The sequence below is a fragment of the Heteronotia binoei genome, chromosome 19 (assembly GCF_032191835.1).
Source record: "Heteronotia binoei isolate CCM8104 ecotype False Entrance Well chromosome 19, APGP_CSIRO_Hbin_v1, whole genome shotgun sequence".
Classification (NCBI taxonomy): domain Eukaryota; kingdom Metazoa; phylum Chordata; class Lepidosauria; order Squamata; family Gekkonidae; genus Heteronotia; species Heteronotia binoei.
The window spans coordinates 44,870,883-44,894,388 of NC_083241.1; the positions used below are offsets into that span (position 1 = coordinate 44,870,883).

Here is a 23,506-nt window from a genome sequence, read left to right on the forward strand (position 1 = left end):
TGAGTATTTGGATGGGAGACCCCCCCAGGAAGTCCAGGCACACGAAGGCCGACAGCCTCTGAACGTCTCTTGCCTTGAACATCCCAGAGGGTCACGTAAGTCAGCTGCGACTTTACAGCAAAGTAAACAGGCTGCCTTTCTGCTAAAAAGTCCCCAAAGGGTCCCATTCCAGCCGGAGAGGAGATGCTTGTCCAGTGGTGTGAATTGGCACAGATGTGACTGGCCACCCTTCACAAGCAGTGCCCCGCCCCACCTTTCCCTGAGATGCTGGCAGGTTTCAAGCTTCTGGATACCGACAGATCTCCTGTCAAATGCAAAATGTTGCCTCTCCCTTCCCTTCTCAGTTCTTTTGCTGAGAATGGCCTCGGTGAAGCTGCTGCTGTCACCTGGAAGAACCTCCCAACCACAAAGAAGCTCCGGTGAGAAAAGTCCCGTCGCCGCGCGGGTGGCCAACTCCACAAACCTTTCCCAGCAGAGCTGTTGGAGACTGGGGGGGGAGGGGAGGGGGGGGCTGTACACGTCGTTATAAACGTATTTAAAGCCCTTCTGCTCACCTCCAGCCATTCCAGGAACCGAGCAATTTCCTGGCCGACGTCCCGGGTATTCTGCACTGCGATGGGGTAATGCCGGTAGGCGAGCGTGAGCCAGTCTGCAATGATCACGTTGGTTTGCGGGTGCCGAGATTTCAGGGCTTCCGCCAGCTTCCAAATCCAGCCTTCCAGCCTTCCGTCCACCTGCAGGCCAAGCCAAGGATGCTTGTGGTGAGACCACTGGCTGACCCACCCCCAGCCTCCAAGAGGGTTACAATGGCCTTGGGGGCGGGGCAGGGAGGAGAGCTTGCTTTCCCGCCATGGAAATAAAGGATATGTTTGTTTATACCTTGCACACCTCCCCAGTGGGGACTCAAAGCGGCTTCTGTTGCTCTCTCTTCCACTTTATCCTCACAACAGCCCTGTGGGGTAGGGGAGGCTGAGAGAGCATGATCACCCAGCGAGCTCCCATGGCAGAGTGAGGATTCGAACCTGGGTCTCCCAGATTCTAGTCCAACGCTATTAACCAGTATACTACTATGAGGCATTCCCTGCTACAGGAAGTGGTGGCGGCTGCAAGCATAGATAGCTCCAAGCGGGGGTTGGATGAACATATGGAGCAGAGGTCTGTCAGTGGTTATTAGCTACAAGGTCTAGATGGAACACTCTGTCTGGGGCAGTGGTGCTCTGTATTCTTGGTGCATGGGGGGCAACAGTGGGAGGGCTTCTAGAGTTCTGGCCCCACTGATGGACCTCCCGATGGTCCCTGGGTTTTGACCACCGTGTGACACAGAGTGTTGGACTGGATGGGCCATAGGCCTGATCCAGCATGGCTTCTCTTATGTTCCTATCTCTGGGGCAGTGATGCTCTGTATTCTTGGTGCTTGGAGGGGCAACAGTGGGAAGGCTTCTGGAGTTCGTGCCCACTGGTGGACCTCCTGATGGTCTCTGGGTTTTGGCCACTGTGTGATACAGAATGTTGGGCTGGAGGGGCCACTGATCTGATCCAACATGGCTTCTTTTATGTTCCTATCTCTGGGGCAGTGATAAAGCATCTTGTTCTTGGTCTCCTTGGTGCTTGAGGGTCAACATTGGGAGGGCTTCTGGCTCTGCTGGTGGACCTCCTAGTGGCACCTGCTTTGGCCACTGTGTGACCAATGGACCAGATGGGTTACTGGCCTGATCCAACATGGCTTCTCTTATGCTCACTGCAGGCAATCGGAAGCGGCAGCAGTGGCCCTCTGATGTCCACTTTCCTTAACAGAAGAGAAAAGGGACTCACCGACCAGCCGTGGACGATCATCACCAGGGGGAGGGAGGCGTTGAAGCTGCATCTCTCCAGAGTCGGCAGCTGCTGGAACTCGATCAGGCAGCTCTCCTCTGCTGTGTTGGAGTAGAGCAGGAATCGGGTGGCTGAGCTGTGGGGGTCAGTCTTCCTCCGCAGGTGGGGCAGCTGCAGCCTCTGGGGCCCTGCAGAGAGAGTGAGAGAGAGGTGGGGGCTTCAGGTACAGCTGCCGAAATGACCTTGTCAGAAACTCCTCAGGTAGGTCAGCCTCTTTCTGTTCCAGAGTTTCTGAGGCCTGTGGTCAATCCAAAGCAAACGTTGCAACCCCCCCTCTCAGTGTTCGTTTCCTCTTTCAAAACGGGATTGACCCATCTTATCAGCTGCTGTACTTGCAGAGAAATTGCAGTGATTCCCTTGGGCAGGCGGATGTTTGGCCCTAGCACCTGCAAGAAAGCGAGTGGTCTTCTAAGATACTGTGCCTAGAAGGCTAAACGTAAGGCTCTTCAAACTGGGGGGATATGGTAGCCCACAGTAGAACATGAAGTTGCCTTCTACTGAGTCAGACCCTTGGTCCATCAGGGTCACTCTTGTCTGCTCAGACTGGCAGCCGCTCTCCAGGGTCTCAGGTTCTTTCAGCTGGAGCTGCTGGGGACTGAACCGGGGACCTTCTGCATGCCAAGGAGAGGCTCTGCCAGTGAGCCATGGCCCTTTCTGCTCATGGGGTACTGAGTAGCACTTTTCCTTGTGGACACAGCAGGGGTTGCAGTAACCACCTGAGGACATGAACCCTCAGGGACACCGTATGAAGCCCTCTGTGAACTGCTGAACAGAAGCGATTACTGCCCTTGCCAATCAGCATTTAGAGGCCTGGCAGCGTTCAGAAGACTCGGACTTGTGAGCCTGAGAGAAGTAGGAGCAGCACCCACTTAAAACACTCTTTCTCAGCCCTCGCAGAGAACCTTGGGGGGTCTGAGGCCGCTGAGAAGTCATGAGCACACCTGAGATTTAGTCCTAGAGCAGGGGGGGGCGAACTTGCTTAACACAAGAGCCTCATAGAATAAATGTCAGATGTCTGAGAGCCGCAAGACATGAATATCAGATGCTTGAGAGCTGTGAGACAAGAGAGGAAGGAAGGAAGGCAAAATAGATGGGGGTGAGAGGAGGGAGAGAGAGGTGGAAATAAAGCAACTTTAACTCTAATGTATTCTCCAAGCTGCCAGCTGGAGAAGTGATTTAAAGAGAGAGATGCCTTCCCCAAGCCAGCCGATGGGGCGGTGGGGGCTTCAAGAGCCACACAAGATGTGTGAAAGAGTCACAGTTTGGTCACCTGTCCTAGAGGATCCTGAGGGAGAAAGAGGGGTTTTTGGAATGAAAAAACTTTGGTGCCTGGGGTAGAGGTGGTGACTGGTCTGATTTGGATTCACCTGCCTCCCAGGGCAGTTGGGAGTGGAGAATGGAGTGTGCCGTCTTGGGGAGGGAGGCGTGGCTCTGTGAAAGAGCCTCTGCTTGGCATGCAGGAGGTCCCAGGTTCAATCCCCGGCATCTCTAGCTAAAAGGACTGGGCAGGAAGTGGTGGGAAAGGCCTCAGCCTGAGACCCTGGAGAGCCACTGCTAGTCTGAGTAGACAAGACTGACTTTGATGGTCTGATTCATTAGAGAAGGCAGCTTCATGTGCTCATGTAGCATAAGGGAGGGGGCATGGCTCAGTGACAGAGCACCTGCTTGGCATGCGGAAGATCCCAGGTTCAATCCCCGGCAGCTCCAGTTAAGAGGATCAGATAGCAGGAGGTGATGGGAAAGACCTCAGCCTGAGACCCTGGAGAGCGGCTGCCAGTCTGAGTAGATGATAAAGACCTTGATGGACCGATTCAGTAGAAGGCAGCTTCATCTATGTTCATGCAAAGAAGCTGTGATCTCAGAATTCCAGATGCAAAAGAAGCAGCAGCTGGAGACCTCTGAGAGGAATGCGGTGCCAACAGCTGGGCCCCTGGAACCTCGCATGGCCTTCAGCCTTCAGTGTGGCCGCTGCTGCTCCTTCTCTTGCAGGCTGCTGGGAGTTGGAGCTCAGTCTCCCCTCGCACCCTCAAGGCTCACCAGGAGTCACCCTCCTCTGGTGGAGCTTCTCCCATGATGACCCCATTCTCTCCTCTCCTCTCCCAGCTGCTGCAGCTGGAATCATTTGTTTGAAATGTGGCTTGGGGGGGAGGGTGAGGGTGCCTTGTGTCTCAGCCTGTCACAGAACCAGCTCCAACCATCCCTGGATGTTCTGGCACTTGCCTGCCTCCTGCTCAGCCCAAGTGACTCGCCTCCATTCAGCACCCCCTTAATTTCTGACACATTGGTGTGATTTACGCCCCGTTGCGCCTTTAGCGCTGCAGCCGCGCGTTGGAGCGGGAGCTGCGGGAGGCCAGAAGGCAAGCTGTGAACCGTAAACACTGGGAACAAATCTAGTCCTTTCCGAATGTTAATTAAAATGAAATTCTGGGTTAGGAATGCATTTCTTTCAGACGAGGGCTGCTTCGAGGAGGGAAGGGCCCTGGCCTAGCAATCTCCTGCAACCTCGGAGCTTCCGAGGTGCCCACTGTGAGCCCCCCGCCCTCCCAGACAGACCCATCCTTCCAGAACACTGTGCATTCCTGCCAAGCTCCACGCCCACAGGGTCCCTGAGCCTACACTGACCTGGCGAGGTAGACCCGCTCACAACAGAGCTTTCTGTGTGCTTGAGTATGCATGGGAGGCCGCAGGGCTCCAGAAGTCACCCGGCGTCAGAAGACAAACGAGCTCCTTTGCAAGGAACAGCGGAATGCTGGAAAGGGGTCTGGTGAACTGCTCTCTCTGCTGAAATGGGGACCCAGCAGGTAGGGAAGGAAGCTGGAAAGAGGTGGGTTCTCCCCCTCCCCTTTCATACATCCCCCCCCATTTCTTGTCTTAAACAGGCAGCTTTCTGCAAAAAAAGCACTTTGCAGCCAATCCCAGCTTTGCACAGAGCTTCATACTCATTCTTTGTATTTTTCTGCCTTTGCCTACAAATGGAGTGTGCGGGACAGCCCTTCCCAGAAGGCCTGGTTGCACATTTGTCTCCCCCAAGCAGCAGCTGCTAATGTTGTGGTGCTGAATCGTCTTATAGGCTGGGGGCAGTGCCTCCCTGGTTTCTGATTGGGTAGAGGCATCAGATTGGCTGCTGAGATTATCAATGGAGGGGGGCCGCAGCTCTGCTCTCTTCCTCTTCCTCTTGGTCACTCTGGGATTCCCCTTTGGAAGCCAGGCAGGGAAGTCTGTGGTTGTGCAGGCAGGCTCTATGTGGAAGTCAGCGGCAGAAGGAACGCCTCACACTCAGGGCCAGCCCAACAGGCCTTGTTGGTGACTGAAAGTGGAATGCGGGTCCCACCCCTTGGAGTAACTTTGGTCCCAATAAGCTAGTTTTGAGCCAAAATTACACACTGGCCATTGTCTTTAGAAGGCTGGAATGTGGCTGCAAGGAAGAGAAAGACTTCAGGGGAACCCACATCCTCCTCTGCTTCAGATAACCGTGCAAAGCAAAGGGTGGGGGGAGGTTCCTGGGGCAGCAAGATGGCAGGTGTCGGCCTTGGGTTCAGCTCCCTGGCCTGGGAGGGGTGCATCTGTCTAACTGGGTGCTTTACAACACACTGGATAGCGAACTTTAGTGATGGTTTGAAAGTGGATGGAAAGTGTGTCATTGCTAGGAGTGAAAGGGTCCACCACAGGAGGTGGTGGCAGCTACAAGCATAGTCAGCTTCAAGAGGGGGTTGGATAAAAATATGGAGCAGAGGTCCATCAGTGGCTATTAGCCACAGTGTGTGTGTGTCTGTGTGTATGTATACGCACATATATTGGCCACTGTGAGACACAGAGTGTTGGACTGGAAGGGCCACTGGCCTGGTCCAACATGGCTTCTCTTATGTACTTATGTGACACAGAGTGTTGGACTGGAGGGGCCACTGGCCTGGTCCAACATGGCTTCTCTTATGTTCTTATGTGACACAGAGTGTTGGACTGGAGGGGCCATTGGCCTGGTCCAACATGGCTTCTCTTATGTCCTTACGTGACACAGAGTGTTGGACTGGATGGGCCATTGGCTTGATCCAACATGGCTTCTCTTATGTTCTTATGTGACACAGAGTGTTGGACTGGAGGGGCCATTGGCCTGATCCAACATGGCTTCTCTTATGTTCTTCTGTGACACAGAGTGTTGGACTAGATGGGCCATTGGCCTGATCCAACATGGCTTCTCTTATGTTCTTCTGTGACACAGAGTGTTGGACTGGATGGGCCATTGGCCTGATCCAACATGGCTTCTCTTAAGTTCTTATGTCCAGGTGCACCCCTCAACCTCTCCCCCCGCAAAATATTTTCTATTTCTGTTTGCAAAGCAACGATGCAGCACTTGGGTTTGCTCTCGTGCTGTTTGCAATGGGAGGCCGTGGGCTTGGCCCAGCCACGCTTCCCTGCCCTCTTGTGGAGGTTGGTCTAGTGCTGGGTACAGCCAGATGTGTGTTGGAGTTGCAACATCTGGCCACCTGGGTTTGTGAAGCCGAGTGATACAGGCAGCTCAGTGGGGGAAAGGAAAGTCCAAAATGGAGGGTGTAACAGGGGCACCCAAACAGGGTCCCCCACTGTGACGGGGAAGGGGAGCAAAGCCAGGCCTGGTTCAGCTTCTCCCCAGGGGGCCCTGGAGGCCCATTTGGCTTTGACCGGACCCTAGCAGAGTTTCCTGAAGGCTGTGCCAGCAGGGCTACGCAGAGGGGCAGGCGCTCAAGGAGCACTTTCTGGGGAAGCTGCTTCTGTTTGCCAGGCATCGCTTTTTCTGCGGCACCAGCCGGCCTCCTCTGTCTGCACTCTGCGCTCACCGCAAAGGAATCCTGCGTGGAGCCAGTGCTCGTGAAAAAGCGCCCATTCAGCGCCATATCTGCATTGCAGACTCGGAGAAGGAAGAAGCGCACCGACAAGGGGGTGGGGGGGCTTCCAAAGTGAGTTTTGGAGAAAATGCTGGAATATCCCTGGCAGGGCAAAGGGGCTGGATTGCTTCTGGCGGCAAAGGCTCAGCGGTGGTGGTGGCATCGTGCAGAGGGTCAGGTGTGGGCCTCTTCGGTGAGCCAGAGGGGTTTTCAATGGCATTGGGGCTTCGTCTGGAGGGGGCTTTCTTCTGCAAGGGAGGCGGCTCCAGGGCTATAGACGAGGGCTAGCAGTGGGCATAGGTACCAAGGCCTTGCTGGGTGGAGGAGCCAAGATAGACCTGGCTTGAATGAGGGGTAGCAGTGGCAGGCAACTTCAGGCATGGAAGTTGTTCTCCCCCCAGAATATCCCAGTGCACCAGACAGGCTCTTTTCGGGGCAGACGATCTAATGATGCCCTCCCACCCTCCCTCCAGAGGTCCAGATTGCTTTGTAAACAGCTTCTCCCCTACCCGGGTGTGGCCAAAAGATGGCTCCCTGTTGCCCTTTATGGGCTGCTGTGCTCACCCTCGAGTCTGTCTCTGTTGGGAAGGGGCTTTCTGCGGAAAGCTCTTGCGTGCAGGTGAGGCTGGACCAGGAACAGAAGGGGTGTCTCCCAGGGTCCCCTCTAAGCTGCACAGTCTTGTGAGCAAAAATTCTACTTGGTGAGCTGCTGGCATGGAAGTTGTGCTCCGGGGCCAGCCTTCCTGAGCTAAGACAAAAATGTATGAGCTGAAGGCTAAAAATTTGCAAGGTAGCAGCTCACGCTAACTCAGAGGGAGCACTGGTGTCTCCCCCCTCCCCCACCGCCAGCTGTTTTGCCTCTGCCAGTCCTCTCCGGGGTACTTCCAGTGGTGTCTCTGCAAACCTTCCTGATGCCAGTTCTGTCACTGACTGCTGAAAAATGCTTTGCCTTTCAAGCGGGCTCTGGGGAAATCTCATTGGGCTTCTCTCCTGTAAACGGTCCCATTTATCCGCCTGGCCCTTTATGATGGCATCCGGGAGCACGGCCTGCTCCAGATTGGATGCGCAGCGTTCGTCTTCTGCTCCAGGGATGCCCTGGGAGGAGGAGCTCTTTTGGGGCTGGAAGCTGTCCTCTTGGAGCGGGGCCATTCTCTCTGGGGGCTGGGTTGTGAAAGAAGGAGGCCTGGAAGGGGCACCCAGGAGGGGTGGTGACAAACATCTCCCCCTTTTGCTCTGTGGAGGGTGGATGGGCCCCCTCTGGAGAGTGGATTGGATAAGCATATGGAGCAGAGGTCTATCAGTGACTTAGCCCCAGGATTTTGATGGAACTCTCTGTCTGGGGCAGTGATGCTCTGTCTTCTTGGTGCTTGGGAGGGGCAACAGTGTGAGAACTTCTAGCGTCCTGGCCCCACTGATGGACCTCTTGATGGCACCTGGGTTTTTTGGCCACTGTGTGACCCAGAGTATTGGACTGGATGGGCCACTGGCCTGATCCAACAGGGCTTCTCTTATGTTCTTATGTGACACAGAGTGATGGACTGGAGGGGCCACTGGCCTGATCCAACAGGGCTTCTCTTATGTTCTTATGTGACACAGAGTGTTGGACTGGAGGGGCCATTGGCCTGATCCAACATGGCTTTTCTTATGTTCTTACGTGACACAGAGTGTTGGACTGGAGGGGCCATTGGCCTGATCCAACATGGCTTCTCTTATGTTCTTACGTGACACAGAGTGTTGGACTGGATGGGCCACTGGCCTGATCCAACATGGCTTCTCTTATGTTCTTCTTTCTGGGGCAGTGATGCTCTGTATTCTTGGTGCTTGGGAGGGGGGGACAGCAGTGGGAGGGCTTCTAGTGTTCTGGCCCCACTGATGGATCTCCTGATGGTGCCTGGGTTTTTGGCCCCTGTGTGACACAGAGTGTTGGAGTGGATGGGCCACTGGTCTGATCTGACATGGCTTCTCTTATGTTCTTCTGTCTGGGGAAGTGATGCTCTGTATTCTTGGTGCTTGGGGGGCACAGTGGGAGGGCTTCTAGTGTCCTGGCCCCACTGATGGACCTCTTGATGGCACCTGGGTTTTTTGGCCACTGTGTGACCCAGAGTGTTGGACTGGATGGGCCACTGGCCTGATCCAACATGGCTTCTCTTATGTTCTTCTTTCTGGGGCAGTGATGCTCTGTATTCTTGGTGCTTGGGAGGGGGGGACAGCAGTGGGAGGGCTTCTAGTGTTCTGGCCCCACTGAAGGACCTCCAGATGGCACCTGAGTTTTTTTGGCCACTGTGTGACACAGAGTGTTGACTGGATGGGCCACTGAGCTGATCCAACATGGCTTCTCTTATGTTCTTCTGTCTGGGACAGTGATGCTCTGTATTCTTGGTGCTTGGTGGGCACAGTGGGAGGGCTTCTAGTGTCCTGGCCCCACTGAAGGACCTCCTGATGGCACCTGAGTTTTTTGGACACTGTGTGACACAGAGTGTTGGACTGGATGGGCCACTGGCCTGATCCAACATGGCTTCTCTTATGTTCTTATGTGACACAGAGTGTTGGACTGGATGGGCCACTGGCCTGATCCAACATGGCTTCTCTTATGTTCTTATGTGACACAGAGTGTTGGACTGGATGGGCCACTGGCCTGATCCAACATGGCTTCTCTGATGTTCTCATATTCTTATAGGCGCCGTCTGGAAAATGCTTTGGCCTGGTTGGCATCCAGAGAAATCCTTGCCTTGAAGAGTCCCTGGCTTAAGTGAGATGAAGGGGTCCCCTCTTGGCAGTACAGAAGAGCTCCACACCTCCCAGGTTCCACCTCGGCAAGAGTCCCGCCCCCCCCCCGGGAGTCTCCAGCTTGGCCCCCTCCTAGAATTTGCTCGGATGCCTCCTGAACAGACTCTTCCAGCCAGTGCTTGCCTCTTTCCGCTTGTTTAACCGAAGCAATTCCTGGGCCATGAGGAGTCACTGGGCCAAGTGCTGAGATAGGTGGGTCCCAGGCCACGCAACCCCCAAGAAGAAGCTGGCCCCTTTCGCAGTCTGAGGGCTTTATTTTTAGCCTCAAGTCCTCCCCAGCTGCAACGGGCTGCCTTTGGTTTATGGCGCTCAGAGCCTCGTTTCCCCTTTATTCATTTGGTGGCAATATTGCGAACAGCTCCGACAGCCTGTCTTTAATGTAATAAAGCAGAAGTATTTTTATGAGGTCCCTGGAACGAGGAGGCGCATACATATTTCATGGGCCCACGCTGCAGCCGCAGCCACCGGTCTCTGCAGCCAGAAGGTTGCGGCAAAAACGTCCCAGAGCCCCTTTTCTTCAGCAGAGGTCCTGGATTGAGAGGACTGCTTGGGGCGATGCCACGCAGGGAGGGGGTTGCTTGGGATCTCACACGAGAGTTCAGGGTTGTGTCTGGTGCTGCAGTGGGGAAACCTCTGCTAGGCCCAGCTGGTAGGACGATGGACTTCCATGTCTAAATCCTCTCCTGGGAAGGTTGCTTGCCAAACCATCTGTTGACACTGGCAGAATCCTAGAGGTGGAAGGGACCTCCAGGGTCATCTAGTCCAGCCCCCTGCACAATGCAGGAAACTCACAACTACCTCCCCCTAAAATCACAGGATCCACATTGCTGTCAGATGGCGATCTAGCCTCCAGAACTGCGGTGGCCAAACTTGCTTAGTGTAAGAGCCACATAGAATAAACATCAGATGTTTGAGAGTCACAAGACGGGGAGGGAGAGGGAAGAAGAGATGGATGGAAAGAAAGCAACTTTAACTTCAAATGCATTCTCCAAACCACCAGCTGGCTTGGCTGGGAGAAGAGATTTAAAGAGAGAAATGCCTTCCCCAAGCCAGCCAATGGGGCGGTGGGGGCTTCAAGAGCCACAGTTTGGCCACCCCTGCCCTAGAAGGTGCTGCTCTGCTGAGCAAGGAGGGGCAGAAGACCAAGTCCCCCCCCTCTTGACAGCCCCCCAGCCATTCCCGGGGCTTCACCGTGCCCCTGCCAATCACAGCATCCCTCCCTAACCTCACAAGGGTCTCTGGTCCCCTGACGAAGGCCACCTTTGTTGATTTATTAATGCAATTAATAAATGAAAGCTTTTTAATTTTTGTGGCAGGAGGAAGGCGGGAGAGGCTGCTTCTCTGAAAAGGGTTGGCAACAAAGGCAATTAATCAGTGCAATTAATCAGCTCATAGCGGGCAGGTTGTAGGACACGCCTGGCTCTTGGCTTTTGCAGTTCCTTCTGCTATTTCAGAAGCCATTAACTTGTAGAGGGCCTGTTGTTATTGACCTGTTCTAGAATTTCGTCCTGTTGAGCGTGGCTGGAGATGTGGAGCTGGCGGCTGATGGATGTCTGGGTGTTCCAGTGGCATGCAACACCCACCCAACAAACTTTCCTCCTCTTGAGGAGAGGAGCCTCACGAGGGCACAACACTGGCTGCTACACAGCTGACTATGAAGGGAACATTCTTGGTCTACCACCGGGGGGGGGCACTTCACTGGGCTGCCTCCCAGCTCAACCAGCCCTCTCTCAATAGTTCTGCCAAGCCACAAGGTTTTGCTCTGCAAGGGCCACCTTCCTGCCCAGCCTCTAGGGGGCACCACCGAGATCAGCTGCTTGCTTGCAGCTTAAGGTTCAGAAGAGAGCAAAACTTCCCTGTTGTTGTTCAGCCACACAGTTGAGTCTGACTCTTTGCGACCCCATGGACCACATCCCACCAGGTCCTTCTATCTTCCACCGCCCTCCTAAGTTTGCTCAAATTCATGTTCGTTGCATCAGTAACGCTGGCAGAGACAGACCAAGAGAGAGATCTTGGGGTCGTGGTAGATAATTCACTGAAAATGTCAAGACAGTGTGTAATTGCAATAAAAAAGGCCAATGCCATCCTGGGAATTGTTAGGAAGGGAAATGAAAAGAAATCAGCCAGTATCATAATGCCCCTGTATAAATCGATGGTGCGGTCTCATTTGGAGTACTGTGTGCAATTCTGGTCGCTGCACCTCAAAAAGGATATTATAGCAATGGAAAAAGTGCAGAATTATTAAAGGTTTGGAACACTTTCCCTATGAAGAAAGGTTAAAACGCTTGGGGCTCTTTAGCTTGGAGAAACGTCGACTGCGGGGTGACATGATAGAGGTTTACAAGGTTATGCATGGGATGGAGAAAGTAGAGAAAGTCCTTTTCTTCCTTTCTCACAATACAAGAACTCGTGGGCATTCAATGAAATTGCTGAGCAGTCAGGTTAGAACGGATAAAAGGAAGTCCTTCTTCACCCAAAGGGTGATTAACATGTGGAATTCACTGCCACAGGAGATGGTGGCGGCTACAAGCATAGCCAGCTTCAAGAGGGGATTGGATAAAAATATGGAGCAGAGGTCCAGCTATTAGCCACTGTGTGTGTATGTGTATTTTGGCCACTGTGTGACATAGAGGGTTGGACTGGATGGGCCATTGGCCTGATCCAACATGGCTTCTCTTATGTTCTAACGCTGTCCAGCCATCTCATCTTTTGCCGTCCCCTTCTTCTTTTGCCTTCAGTCTTTCTCAGCATCAGAGTCTTCTCCAGGGAGTGCTGCCTTCTCATTTGCGGGCCAAAGTATTTGAGCTTGAGCTTCAGCTTCAGCATCTCCAGGGAACAGCCAGGGTTGATTTCTTTTAAGATTGATTGATTTGATCTTGCAGTCCAAGGAACCCTCAAACAGCATTCCCTCTAAGCTGAGCTAGCTCACAGTTTTTTAGCCTCCAGCTCACACATTTTTGTCTCAGCCCAGAAAAAATGGCCCCGGAGCAAACTCATTTATGCAGCGGCTCACAATGTTAATGCCCGGAGCTCACAAAGTAGAATTTTTGCTCACAAGACCCCACAGCTTAGAGGGAACGTTGCTCTCAAGAGTCTTCTCCAGCACCACAGTTCAAAAGCTTCTATTCTTCAGTGCTCACCCCCCAGGTGCAACTTCGTGTGTCCCGCTGGCATGGAGGGGGTAGGGTAGGATGCAGGCGGGAAATGGTTTTGCTTTATTTCTTCTCCTCACAAGGAGCACCGCTCTGCATCTTCTTGCAAAAGTGAGCAAAGCTGTAATCCTCTTCCCTCAGCCCCTGGAGCTCCCAGGGGCAGGCTGAGGCCTTAAACCACCAGGGTCTATTCCACCAATTCCCGCTTCCATCCTGGACGGGAAGGGGGACGTCTCTGTGGCTTTCAGAGGCCTCAGCAGCAGCAGCAGCTCCCGGCTGCCTCTTTTGCTGGAGCCCTGCAGAGCTGCAGGTGGCTGTGCTAATGAGAGCTAATAATAACTCCCCTGACCTGCCTCCTCCTTGGCTGCGCAGGCTGGGAGGCTGAGAGAGGCTCGCTCTGGGCAGGGTGCGGCTGCTGAGAGGGCGCTGGCCAAAAGGGCGAGAGCGGGGCTGGGCTGAAGATGCTCTCCGAGGGCAGCCAGGGGGAGGGAAATGGCCTGGTCCTTCCGCTCTCAGTTAGTGCCCAGGGGACAGGGTCACTGGTGGGGAATGGAGGGGGTGGGGTTGCCAGCTCCAGGTTGGGAAACTCCAGGAGGTTTGGGGTGGAGCCAGGAGACATTGGGGGTGGAGTCAGGAGCAAGGGTGTGACAAGTACAATTGAATTCCAAAGGGAGCTCTGGCCATCACATTTAAAGGGACAGCACATCTTTTAAATGCCTTCCCTCCATTGGAAATAATGAAGGATAGGGGCACCTTCTTTTGGGGTTCCTAGAATCCGACCCCCCCCCCCCCCCGGGCCCAATCCTTTTGAAATTTGGAGGGTGTTTTGAGGAGAGGCACCGGATGCTATGCTGCAAAGTTGGTGCCTCAATCTAAAAAAAAAAACAGAGTCCCAGATACCCGCAGATCAATTCTCCATTATATCCTATGGGAATCAGTCTCCATAGGGCATAATGGAGTGCCCTGCCCGCTTTCTGATGACCCTGAAGCAGAGGGAGGGCCTCCAAACTGGGGGATCCCCTGCCCCATCTGGGGATTGGCAGCCCTGTGGGGAGGACAGGGACCACAGTGGGTCACAGAGCCCACCCTCCAAAACATCCATTTTCTCCAGGGGAACTGATCTCTGTAGACTGGAGATGAGCTGTAATTCTGGGGGGGTCCCCAGGTCCCACCTGGAGGCTGCTGGCATCCCTTCAAGGGGACAAGGAAAGTAAGGCTGAATTTCAGTGACTGTCCTAAGAGCTACATTATAAGAACACAAGAGAAGCCTTCTTGGATCAGGCCAGTGGCCCATCCAGTCCAACATTCTGTGTCACAGAAGAACATAAGAGAAGCCTTCTTGGATCAGGCCAGTGGCCCATCCAGTCCAACATTCTGTGTCACAGAAGAACATAAGAGAAGCCTTCTTGGATCAGGCCAGTGGCCCATCCAGTCCAACATTCTGTGTCACAGAAGAACATAAGAGAAGCCTTCTTGGATCAGGCCAGTGGCCCATCCAGTCCAACATTCTGTGTCACAGAAGAACATAAGAGAAGCCTTCTTGGATCAGGCCAGTGGCCCATCCTGTCCAACATTCTGTGTCACAGAAGAACATAAGAGAAGCCTTCTTGGATCAGGCCAGTGGCCCATCCAGTCCAACATTCTGTGTCACAGAAGAACATAAGAGAAGCCATGTTGGATCAGGCCAGTGGCCCCTCCAGTCCAACATTCTGTGTCACATTAGAACATCAGATAAGCCATGTTGGGTGCCAGTGGCCCATCCAGTCCAACACTCTGTGTCACATTAGAACATCAGAGAAGCCATGTTGGGTCAGGCCAGTGGCCCCTCCAGTCCAACACTCTGTGTCACATTAGAACATCAGATAAGCCATGTCGGATCAGGCCAGTGGCCCATCCAGTCCAACACTTTGGGTCACATAAGAACATAAGAGAAGCCATGTCGGATCTGGCCAGAGGCCCATCCAGTCCAACACTTTGGGTCACATAAGAACCTAAGAGAAGCCCTGTTGGATCAGGCCAATGGCCCATCCAGTCCAACACTCTGTGTCACAGAAGAACATAAGAGAAGCCCTGTTGGATCAGGCCAATGGCCCATCCAGTCCAACACTCTGTGTCACAGAAGAACATAAGAGAAGCCCTGTTGGATCAGGCCAATGGCCCATCCAGTCCAACACTCTGTGTCACAGAAGAACAGAAGAGAAGCCCTGTTGGATCAGGCCAATGGCCCATCCAGTCCAACACTCTGTGTCACATAAGAACATAAGAGAAGCCATGTTGGATCAGGCCAGTGGCCCCTCCAGTCCAACACTCTGTGCCACAGAAGAACATAAGAGAAGCCCTGTTGGATCAGGCCAGTGGCCCATCCAGTCCAACACTCTGTGTCATTCACTAGCCAAAACCCAGGTGCCATCAGGAGGTCCACCAGTGGGGCCAGGACACTAGAAGCCCTCTCACTGTGCCCATTCAAGTATCAAGAGCATCTGTAGAGCATCCCTGCCCCAGATGGAGAGTTCCAACAATACGCTGTGGCTAATAGCCACTGATGGACCTCTGCTCCAGATGTTGATCCAGTCCCCTCTTGAAGCTGGCTATGCTTGCAGCCACCAAGATTCACGGAGTCCAATGATACAAGACAGTTGAGTTTCATGGTTGGAACCCCGGAGGTCAGTTTGGCTTCTCAAAAGCCCCCCCCCCCCCTGCTTGTGTCCCAGTACTGGGGGAGGGATTTTTAAAACTCTCTTCTACACCCACCCACCCCACAAAGATTTCCCTGATTGAAACTGATGTAAGGAAGGAAAAGACCGTTGTGGGAAGTTACTGCTGGATCCCTGCTGAACAGCCCCTGCTGGGGATCCGGGCCGCTTCTCCAGCGGCTAAGAGGCACTGAGACACAGCATTGTGGGTAGAATGTTGGACTAGGACCTGAGAGTCCCAGGTTCGAATCCCCACTCTGCCCTGGAAGCTGGCTGGGTGGGTGACCTTGAGCCAGTCACATCTACTCCCAGCCCTGATCTCCTTCACAAGGTTGGTGTGAAGGTAAAATGGAGGAGAATGATGAAAGCCATTTTGGGCTTCCCCTTGGGGAGAAACGAAGTAAGTAAACACATGTAAAATGCCCTCCTGCTGCAGAAGAAGCCAACACATCCCAATGTGGAATACCTTTGACCCAGCTGTTTTGTCACTTTTGTGTTGAATTTGGCTGGCCGATCCGAAGGGCACGTTCTGAGCAGAAGCAAACATTGGGGAGGATTTTGTTTGTCAAGAATGCATCAGCTTCAATGGGCAGGCGAAGCTCCCGAAGTCAGGGGTCTGCTCTTCTGCCCCACGGAGACCTTTGTGGCTGGGGGCTCAGAGAGCAAAGATATGGACCGCCTGCTTGGCATGCATGATTTGCTTCTTAGATTTGCTTCCTGCCAAAGGCTCTTGGCTAGGAGAGAAGGCCCCTCCCAGAAATCCCAAACAGACCCCGTCAATCAAGCAGACCATTCGGACCCAGGCAAGACGGACGAGTGGTCTGACTTGGGGGAGGCCTTCAGAAGACCCCTTTAGGCAATGGGTGTCGGGTGCCACCTGAGCAAAGGCAGGAAATAGCTGAGCGCCTCCCTCATGTCTGGTTCCTCTGGATGAGGCCATCTGACAGAGGGTGGGAAGTATCCTGGCCGTACCAGGTCAGTCTCCCTGAGCATCGCTTTGCATTGAACTCTGACAGTCCACACAGCATCAAATGTTTGCTCTCCAGTGCCAGTTGGGGACAGGGAGAGAAGCTCTGCCTTGCAGGGCCCAGCTCACCCAGAGGTTCTTCTCAGCCCGTCTGGAGTAGTGGTGAAGTGCACAGACTTTGATCTTTGGTTTGGTTCCCCGCTCCTCTTCCACTCGCAGCCAGCCACAGTTCTCGAAAGAGCTCTCTTAGTCCCACCTACCCCACAGGGTGTCTGTTGTGGGGAGAGGAAGGAGATTGGAAGCTGCTCTGAGACTCCCAAGTGAAGGGTAGGGTATAAATCCAATTCTCCTCCCCCTCCTTCTGTGCTGGGCGTTCTGCTGCCAGCTCCCTGGAGTCTTGGGCAGGCCCAGGCTGTGGATCAGGTCTGTGCAGGCAGAGTTTTCTCACATGAGAAGGAATGGCAACTGGCTTTTTCACATACACTCCCACAATGAGGACTGGCAAAGTGTCTTCCACACCAGCTTGTGAAAGTGTGAGCTGATCGGATAACTTCCACTGGAACATCTTTTATTTTTTTCATGTGTCTCTGTCTCTCTTTCTCCCCACTTGGGTTTTTTTTCCCCTTGGTACAGACCAGACTGTCTTGTCTATCTAAGTTTTGTGGGTGTCGCTCACAAAAAGTTTTGTGGGTTCCGCCACTAAAACTCACTTTTGCCTGTCTGTAGCTCTTGCAAGATGGCCCCAACAGTCTTGGAGCAGAGGTCCATGAGTGGCTCTTAGCCACAAGGGAGAGATGGAACACTCTGTCTGGGGCAGGGATGCTCTGCCTTCTTGGTGCTTGGAGGGCAACAGTGGGAGGGCTTTTGGAGTTCTGGTCCCTCTGGTGGACCTCTTGATGGCACCTGGGTTTTGGCCCCTGTGTGACACAAGAGTGTTGGACTGGATGGGCCACTGGCCTGATCCAACATGGCTTCTCTTATGTTCTTATGTCACACAAGAGTGTTGGACTGGAGGGGCCATTGGCCTGATCCAACATGGCTTCTCTTATGTTCTTATGTGACACAGAGTGTTGGACTGGATGGGCCACTGGCCTGATCCAACAGGGCTTCTCTTCTGTTCTTATGTGACACAGAGTGTTGGACTGGATGGGCCATTGGCCTGATCCAACAGGGCTTCTCTTATGTTCTTTTGTCTGGAAGCAGCGATGCTCTGTCTTTTTGGTGCTTGGGGGGGCAACAGTGGTGGGGGGGTTTCTGGAGTTCTGGCCTGCTGATGGACCTCCTGATGGGACCTGGGTTTCTGGCCACTGTGTAACACACAGTGTGGGACTTTATGGGCCACTGTCCTGATCCAACAGGGAGAGCCAGTTTGGTGTAGTGGTTAAGTGCGCAGATTTTTATCCGGGAGAACCAGGTTTGATTCCCCACTCCTCCACTTGCAGCTGCTGGAATGGCTTTGGGTCAGCCATAGCTTATCGCAGGAGTTATCCTTGAAAGGGCAGTTGCTGTGAGAGCTCTCTCAGCCCCACCCACCTCACAGGGTGTCTGTTGTGGGGGAGAAGACATAGGAGATTGTAAGCCGCTCTGAGCCTCTAATTCAGAGAGAAGGGCAGGGTATAAATCTGCAATTCTTCTTCAGTGATGTTTTCTGTATTCTTGGTGCTTGGGGGGAGCACAGTGGGAGGGCTTCTAGTGTCCTGGCCCCACTGGTGGACCTCTGATGGCTCCTGGGGTTTGTCCACTGTGTGACACAAATTGTTGGACCAGATGGGCCATTGGCCTGATCCAACATGGCTTCTCTTATGTTCTTACGTGACACAGAATGTGGGACTGGATGGGCCATTGGCCTGATCCAACATGGCTTCTCTTATGTTCTTATGTGACACAGAATGTTGGACTTGATGGGCCACTGGCCTGATCCAACATGGCTTCTCTTATGTTCTTACGTGACACAGAATGTGGGACTGGATGGGCCATTGGCCTGATCCAACAGGGCTTCTCTTATGTTCTTATGTGACACAGAGTGTTGGACTGGATGGGCCATTGGCCTGATCCAACAGGGCTTCTCTTATGTTCTTATGTGACACAGAATGTGGGACTGGATGGGCCCTTGGCCTGATCCAACATGGCTTCTCTTATGTTCTTACGTGACACAGAATGTGGGACTGGATGGGCCATTGGCCTGATCCAACATGGCTTCTCTTATGTTCTTATGTGACACAGAATGTTGGACTTGATGGGCCACTGGCCTGATCCAACATGGCTTCTCTTATGTTCTTACGTGACACAGAATGTGGGACTGGATGGGCCATTGGCCTGATCCAACAGGGCTTCTCTTATGTTCTTATGTGACACAGAGTGTTGGACTGGATGGGCCATTGGCCTGATCCAACAGGGCTTCTCTTATGTTCTTACGTGACACAGAATGTGGGACTGGATGGGCCCTTGGCCTGATCCAACATGGCTTCTCTTATGTTCTTACGTGACACAGAATGTGGGACTGGATGGGCCATTGGCCTGATCCAACATGGCTTCTCTTATGTTCTTACGTGACACAGAATGTGGGACTGGATGGGCCCTTGGCCTGATCCAACATGGCTTCTCTTATGTTCTTACGTGACACAGAATGTGGGACTGGATGGGCCATTGGCCTGATCCAACATGGCTTCTCTTATGTTCTTTTGTGACACAGAGTGTTGGACTGGATGGGCCATTGGCCTGATCCAACATGGCTTCTCTTATGTTCTTTTGTCTGGGGACAGCAAAGGGAAGGGAAGACCTGGGGTGTGCTTTGGAACTTGCTTCTCGGCTTTGTTTGCGCTCAAAGGGGCTGCTGTGGGGGGGGGGCTGCAATGTTGTGCCCCCCCAATTCTTGTGATAGGGCTGACAATCCTCAGGTGGGGGCATGGGATCCCCCGGTTTGGAGGCCCTCCCCCCACTTCAGGGTCATCAGAAAGCGGGGGGAGGGAGGGAAATGTCTGCTGGGAAGTCTATTATTCCCTATGGAGATTTATTCCCATAGAAAATAATGGAGAATTGATCCGCGGGTATCTGGGGCTCTGGGGGGTGGCTGTGTTTTGAGGTAGAGGCACCAAATTTTCAGCACAGCACCTAGTGCCTCTCCCCAAAATACCCCCCAAGTTTCAAAACGATTGGGCCAGGGGGTCCAATTCTATGAGCCCCAAAAGAAGGTGCCCCTATCCTTCATTATTTCCTATGGAAGGAAGGCATTGAAAAGGAGTGCGGTCCCTTTCAATGTGATGGCCAGAACTCCCTCTGGAGTTCAATTATGCCTGTCACAGCCTTGATCTTGGCTCCACCCCTAATGGCTCCACCCCCAAAGTCTCCTGGCTCCACCCCCAAAGTCCCCAGATATTTCTTCAATTGGACTTGGCAACCCTAGCTCGTGACACCTTGGAGAGGAGGCAGCCGCTGGGAGGCCTGCCTTCCTTGGCAGTCCAGTTGCCTTTCCCTGTCCTCGGAGTTTGCAAGGAGTTGCATTAGCCGTCAAGAAGTGGCTGAACTTAGGTGTGCCAGCTCCACAGGAATGTCTGGAGATTCAGGGAGGGCAAGGACCTCAGAGAGATACAAGGCCAAAGAGTCCGCCGTCCACAGCAGCCATTTTCTCCAGGGGGGTTGATCTCTGTAGTCTGGAGAGGAGCTGGAATCCCAGGAGACCTCCACAGCCCACCTGGAGGTTGGCAACCCCAGAAATGCAGGCTACTCATTCGAGCGATCCATCTGTGGCCCCCTCCCTTGGTCCTGGATCCTGCCCTTGGACTGGTTCCCAACACAGCAGGCTTGGAAGAGGCCCATTTCTGCAGGGTGTCTTTCCCACCCAGGCGTCTGACCTTGCTGTGTAAGACCGGAAAGTACCCTGCGGTCTGGGAGTGATGGATTTTTTTTGGGTGGGGGGAGGTTGTCAGCAGACAAGCTGAAGCATTGTGAGTTGCAGAGGGAGGGGTCTTGGGGAAGGAGCTATTTTGAGCCGCGCTTGTTGTCAGCAATGATTGCTGTGCTTATTAACACCGGGCCTCCTTCGTTTTTACAAAAATGCACCTTTGAGGATAGAAGCCCCCCATGCTGGAAGTCACAGAGGAGTAATGGTGACGGGGTTGTGATCAAGAGGAGAGCAGATTGCGATGTTAAAACAACCCCGGAGCAAGCCATGTTGAGTGGCCCCTCTTGACTTCTGTGTGGCCGGCTGCACTGGAAGCTCATGACCGCTTTGACCTGACTGACAGCTATCAGTTCTAACACTGATGCAGTCCAGCCTCCTGTCACACAGTGGCCAAGCAGTTCCTTTAGAGGGCCAACAACAGGGCAGAAAGGCCGAGGCCTTCCCCTGAGAAGAACAGCAGAAGAGCCCTGCTGGGTCAGACCAGGAAGGGTCCATCTAGTCCAGCCTCCTGTCTCACACAGTGGTCATTCAGTTCCTCTGGAGGGCCAACAACAGGGCAGAAAGGCCGAGGCCTTCCCCTGAGAAGAACAGCAGAAGAGCCCTGCTGGGTCAGACCAGGGAGGGTCCATCTAGTCCAGCCTCCTGTCTCACACAGGGGCCAGCCAGTTCCTCTGGAGGGCCAACAACAGGGCAGAGAGGCTGAGGCCTTCCCCTGAGAAGAACATCAGAAGAGCCCTGCTGGATCAGACCAGTGGTCCATCTAGTCCAGCATCCTGTCTCACTCAGTGGTCAACCAGTTCCCCCAGAACCTTTCACTAGCCAAAAGTGAGGGCCAGTTCAGATAAATAAGCAGATGCAAACTTTTTCAGAACAGTACCTATCAAAGCCAGCACACACGTTAGTACCTCAAAAAGCCAACTCCTGATAAAGGAGCTTCAGAGAGCAGCCGTCTTACTCTGCAGTTGGATTTGAATTCAGGACCACCCTGGAGACTTGCAACAGTTTCAGAGCACACCCTTCAAGAGCCAAAGAGCCCTTTGTCCTGAGAAACGAGAGGGAGAGACTGGGGCCTGGGTGGGGGCTGGGTTCAAGTTCTACCTCTGCCAAGGACTCATTCAGTTCATAGACTCATAGAATCGTAGAGTTGGAAGGGACCTCCAGGGTCATCTAGTCCAACCCCCTGCACAATGCAGGAAACTCACAAATACCTCCCCCTAAATTCACAGGATCTTCATTGCTGTCAGGTGGCCATCCAGCCTCTGCTTAAAAACCTCCGAGGAAGGAGAGCCCACCACCTCCCGAGGAGGAAGCCTGTTCCACTGAGGAACCACTCTTAACAGTCATAGAATCATAGAATTGGAAGAGACCTCCAGGGTCATCTAGTCCAACCCCCTGCCCAATGCAGGAAACTCACAAACCCCTCCCCCTAAATTCACAGGATCCTCATTGCTGTCAGAGGGCCATCTAGCCTCTGTTGAAAAACCTCTAAGGAAGGAGAGCCCACCACCTCCGAAGGAGGAAGCCTGTTCCACTGAGGAACTGCTCTAATTGTCAGGAAGTTCTTCCTAATCCTAGAGTTGGAAGGGACCTCCAGGGTCATCTAGTCCAACCCCCTGCACAATGCAGGAAACTCACAAACACCTCCCCCTAAATTCACAGGATCTTCATTGCTGTCAGACGGCCATCTAGCCTCTGTTGAAAAACCTCCAAGGAAGGAGAGCCCACCACCTCCCGAGAAGGAAGCCTGTTCCACTGTTCCTTGGCGGCTGCTAAACCCCTCCATTCATAATTAACGAGGGCGAATTCTTCATGGATTCCAGCTAGTATTTCTTATTTGCAGGTTTGGGAATAATTGAATCAAGAGCCTCCAGACCCGGGGTAGAAATTAAATCGCGCCATTCATAATTAACCAGGGTGAATATTTCATACATTCTAGCTAGTTGGGGTTTTTTTTTATTATTTGCAGAGTTTAGAATAATTGAATGTGGAGTCGGGAGGCCGGGAAGGAAAAGAACTGAATGGCAAATTCAGCCGAGTTTAATTAATTCAGCTCGCCTCTCTTGCTTCTGGAATAGGAGGGGGAGAGGAGTGAACTGCCGGCGTCTGAGCAGAACTGTACGCTGCAAAGATCTCCAGCAAACAAGACATTTTGTCGTCTGCTTGGCCTCTGAATTCCCAGAGCTGTCTGGTGAGAAGAACCTTGCATCGCAGTGTCTGTTGGTGTTAACTGTAGGAGGCTGAGCCCCAGATTCAAGGGTCGCTTTCATCCTAAACCGGGCCAGTCGGCTTGCGCCTTCCCGGTCCTCCGGCAGAATAGATCTCCACTTCTTGGAACCAGAATGCTCTTTTCAGGTGAATGAAGCCAAGAAAGAGCCCCACCTGCTGAGGGGTTGTTTTGAAAGATGGAGAATGCAATCCAGGGGTGTACATTTCATTAGCCACTGTGATTTCCTGGGAAATGCAGTAATTGTGCCACTGATTTGACAATGCAGAAGAAGGATTTATACCCCACCTTTCACTAGCCAAAGGAGTCTCAGAGCAGCTTACAAATCTCCTTTCCCTTCCCCTCCCTGTGAGGAAGGTAGGGCTGAGAGAGCTCTCCCAGAAGCTGCCCTTTCAAGGAAAGCTGTGAAAGAGTTATGGCTGACCCAAGGCAATTCCAGCAGGTGCAAGTGGAGGAGTGGGGAATCAAACACGGTTATCCCAGATAAGAGAGCTCTGGCTGACCCAAGCAGGCCATTCCAGCAGGTGCAAGTGGAGGAGTGGGGAATCAAACCCGGTTCTCCCAGATAAGAGAGCTCTGGCTGACCCAAGGCCATTCCAGCAGGTGCAAGTGGAGGAGGGGGGAATCAAATCCGGTTCTCCCAGATAAGAGAGCTCTGGCTGACCCAAGGCCATTCCAGCAGGTGCAAATGGAGGAGTGGGGAATCAAACCCGGTTCTCCCAGATAAGAGAGCTCTGGCTGACCCAAGGCCATTCCAGCAGCTGCAAGTGGAGGAGTGGGGAATCAAACCCAGTTATCCCAGATAAGAGAGCTCTGGCTGACCCAAGCAGGCCATTCCAGCAGGTGTAAGTGGAGGAGTGGGGAATCAAACCCGGTTCTCCCAGATAAGAGAGCTCTGGCTGACCCAAGGCCATTCCAGCAGGTGCAAGTGGAGGAGTGGGGAATCAAACCCGGTTCTCCCAAATAAGAGTCCACACACTTAACCACTACACCAAACTGGCTCTTGAGGGCAAGGATCTGCAGAACCCTTTTTGGCATTTAACACATTCTG

The 23,506-nt window shown here is 53.2% G+C and overlaps 1 protein-coding gene across 1 annotated transcript in view; it reads right to left on the reverse strand.

The window, feature by feature from the left end:
- Window positions 1-23,506, reverse strand: part of LIPC (lipase C, hepatic type) — a 47,751-nt gene that overhangs the window by 12,424 nt on the left and 11,821 nt on the right. The window contains exons 2-3 of the mRNA XM_060260018.1: window positions 1,813-2,000; window positions 555-734 (exon numbers count right to left, since the gene is read on the reverse strand). Of these exons, the coding sequence (XP_060116001.1) occupies window positions 555-734; window positions 1,813-2,000 (368 nt within the window). The remainder of the gene's footprint in view (window positions 1-554; window positions 735-1,812; window positions 2,001-23,506) is intronic.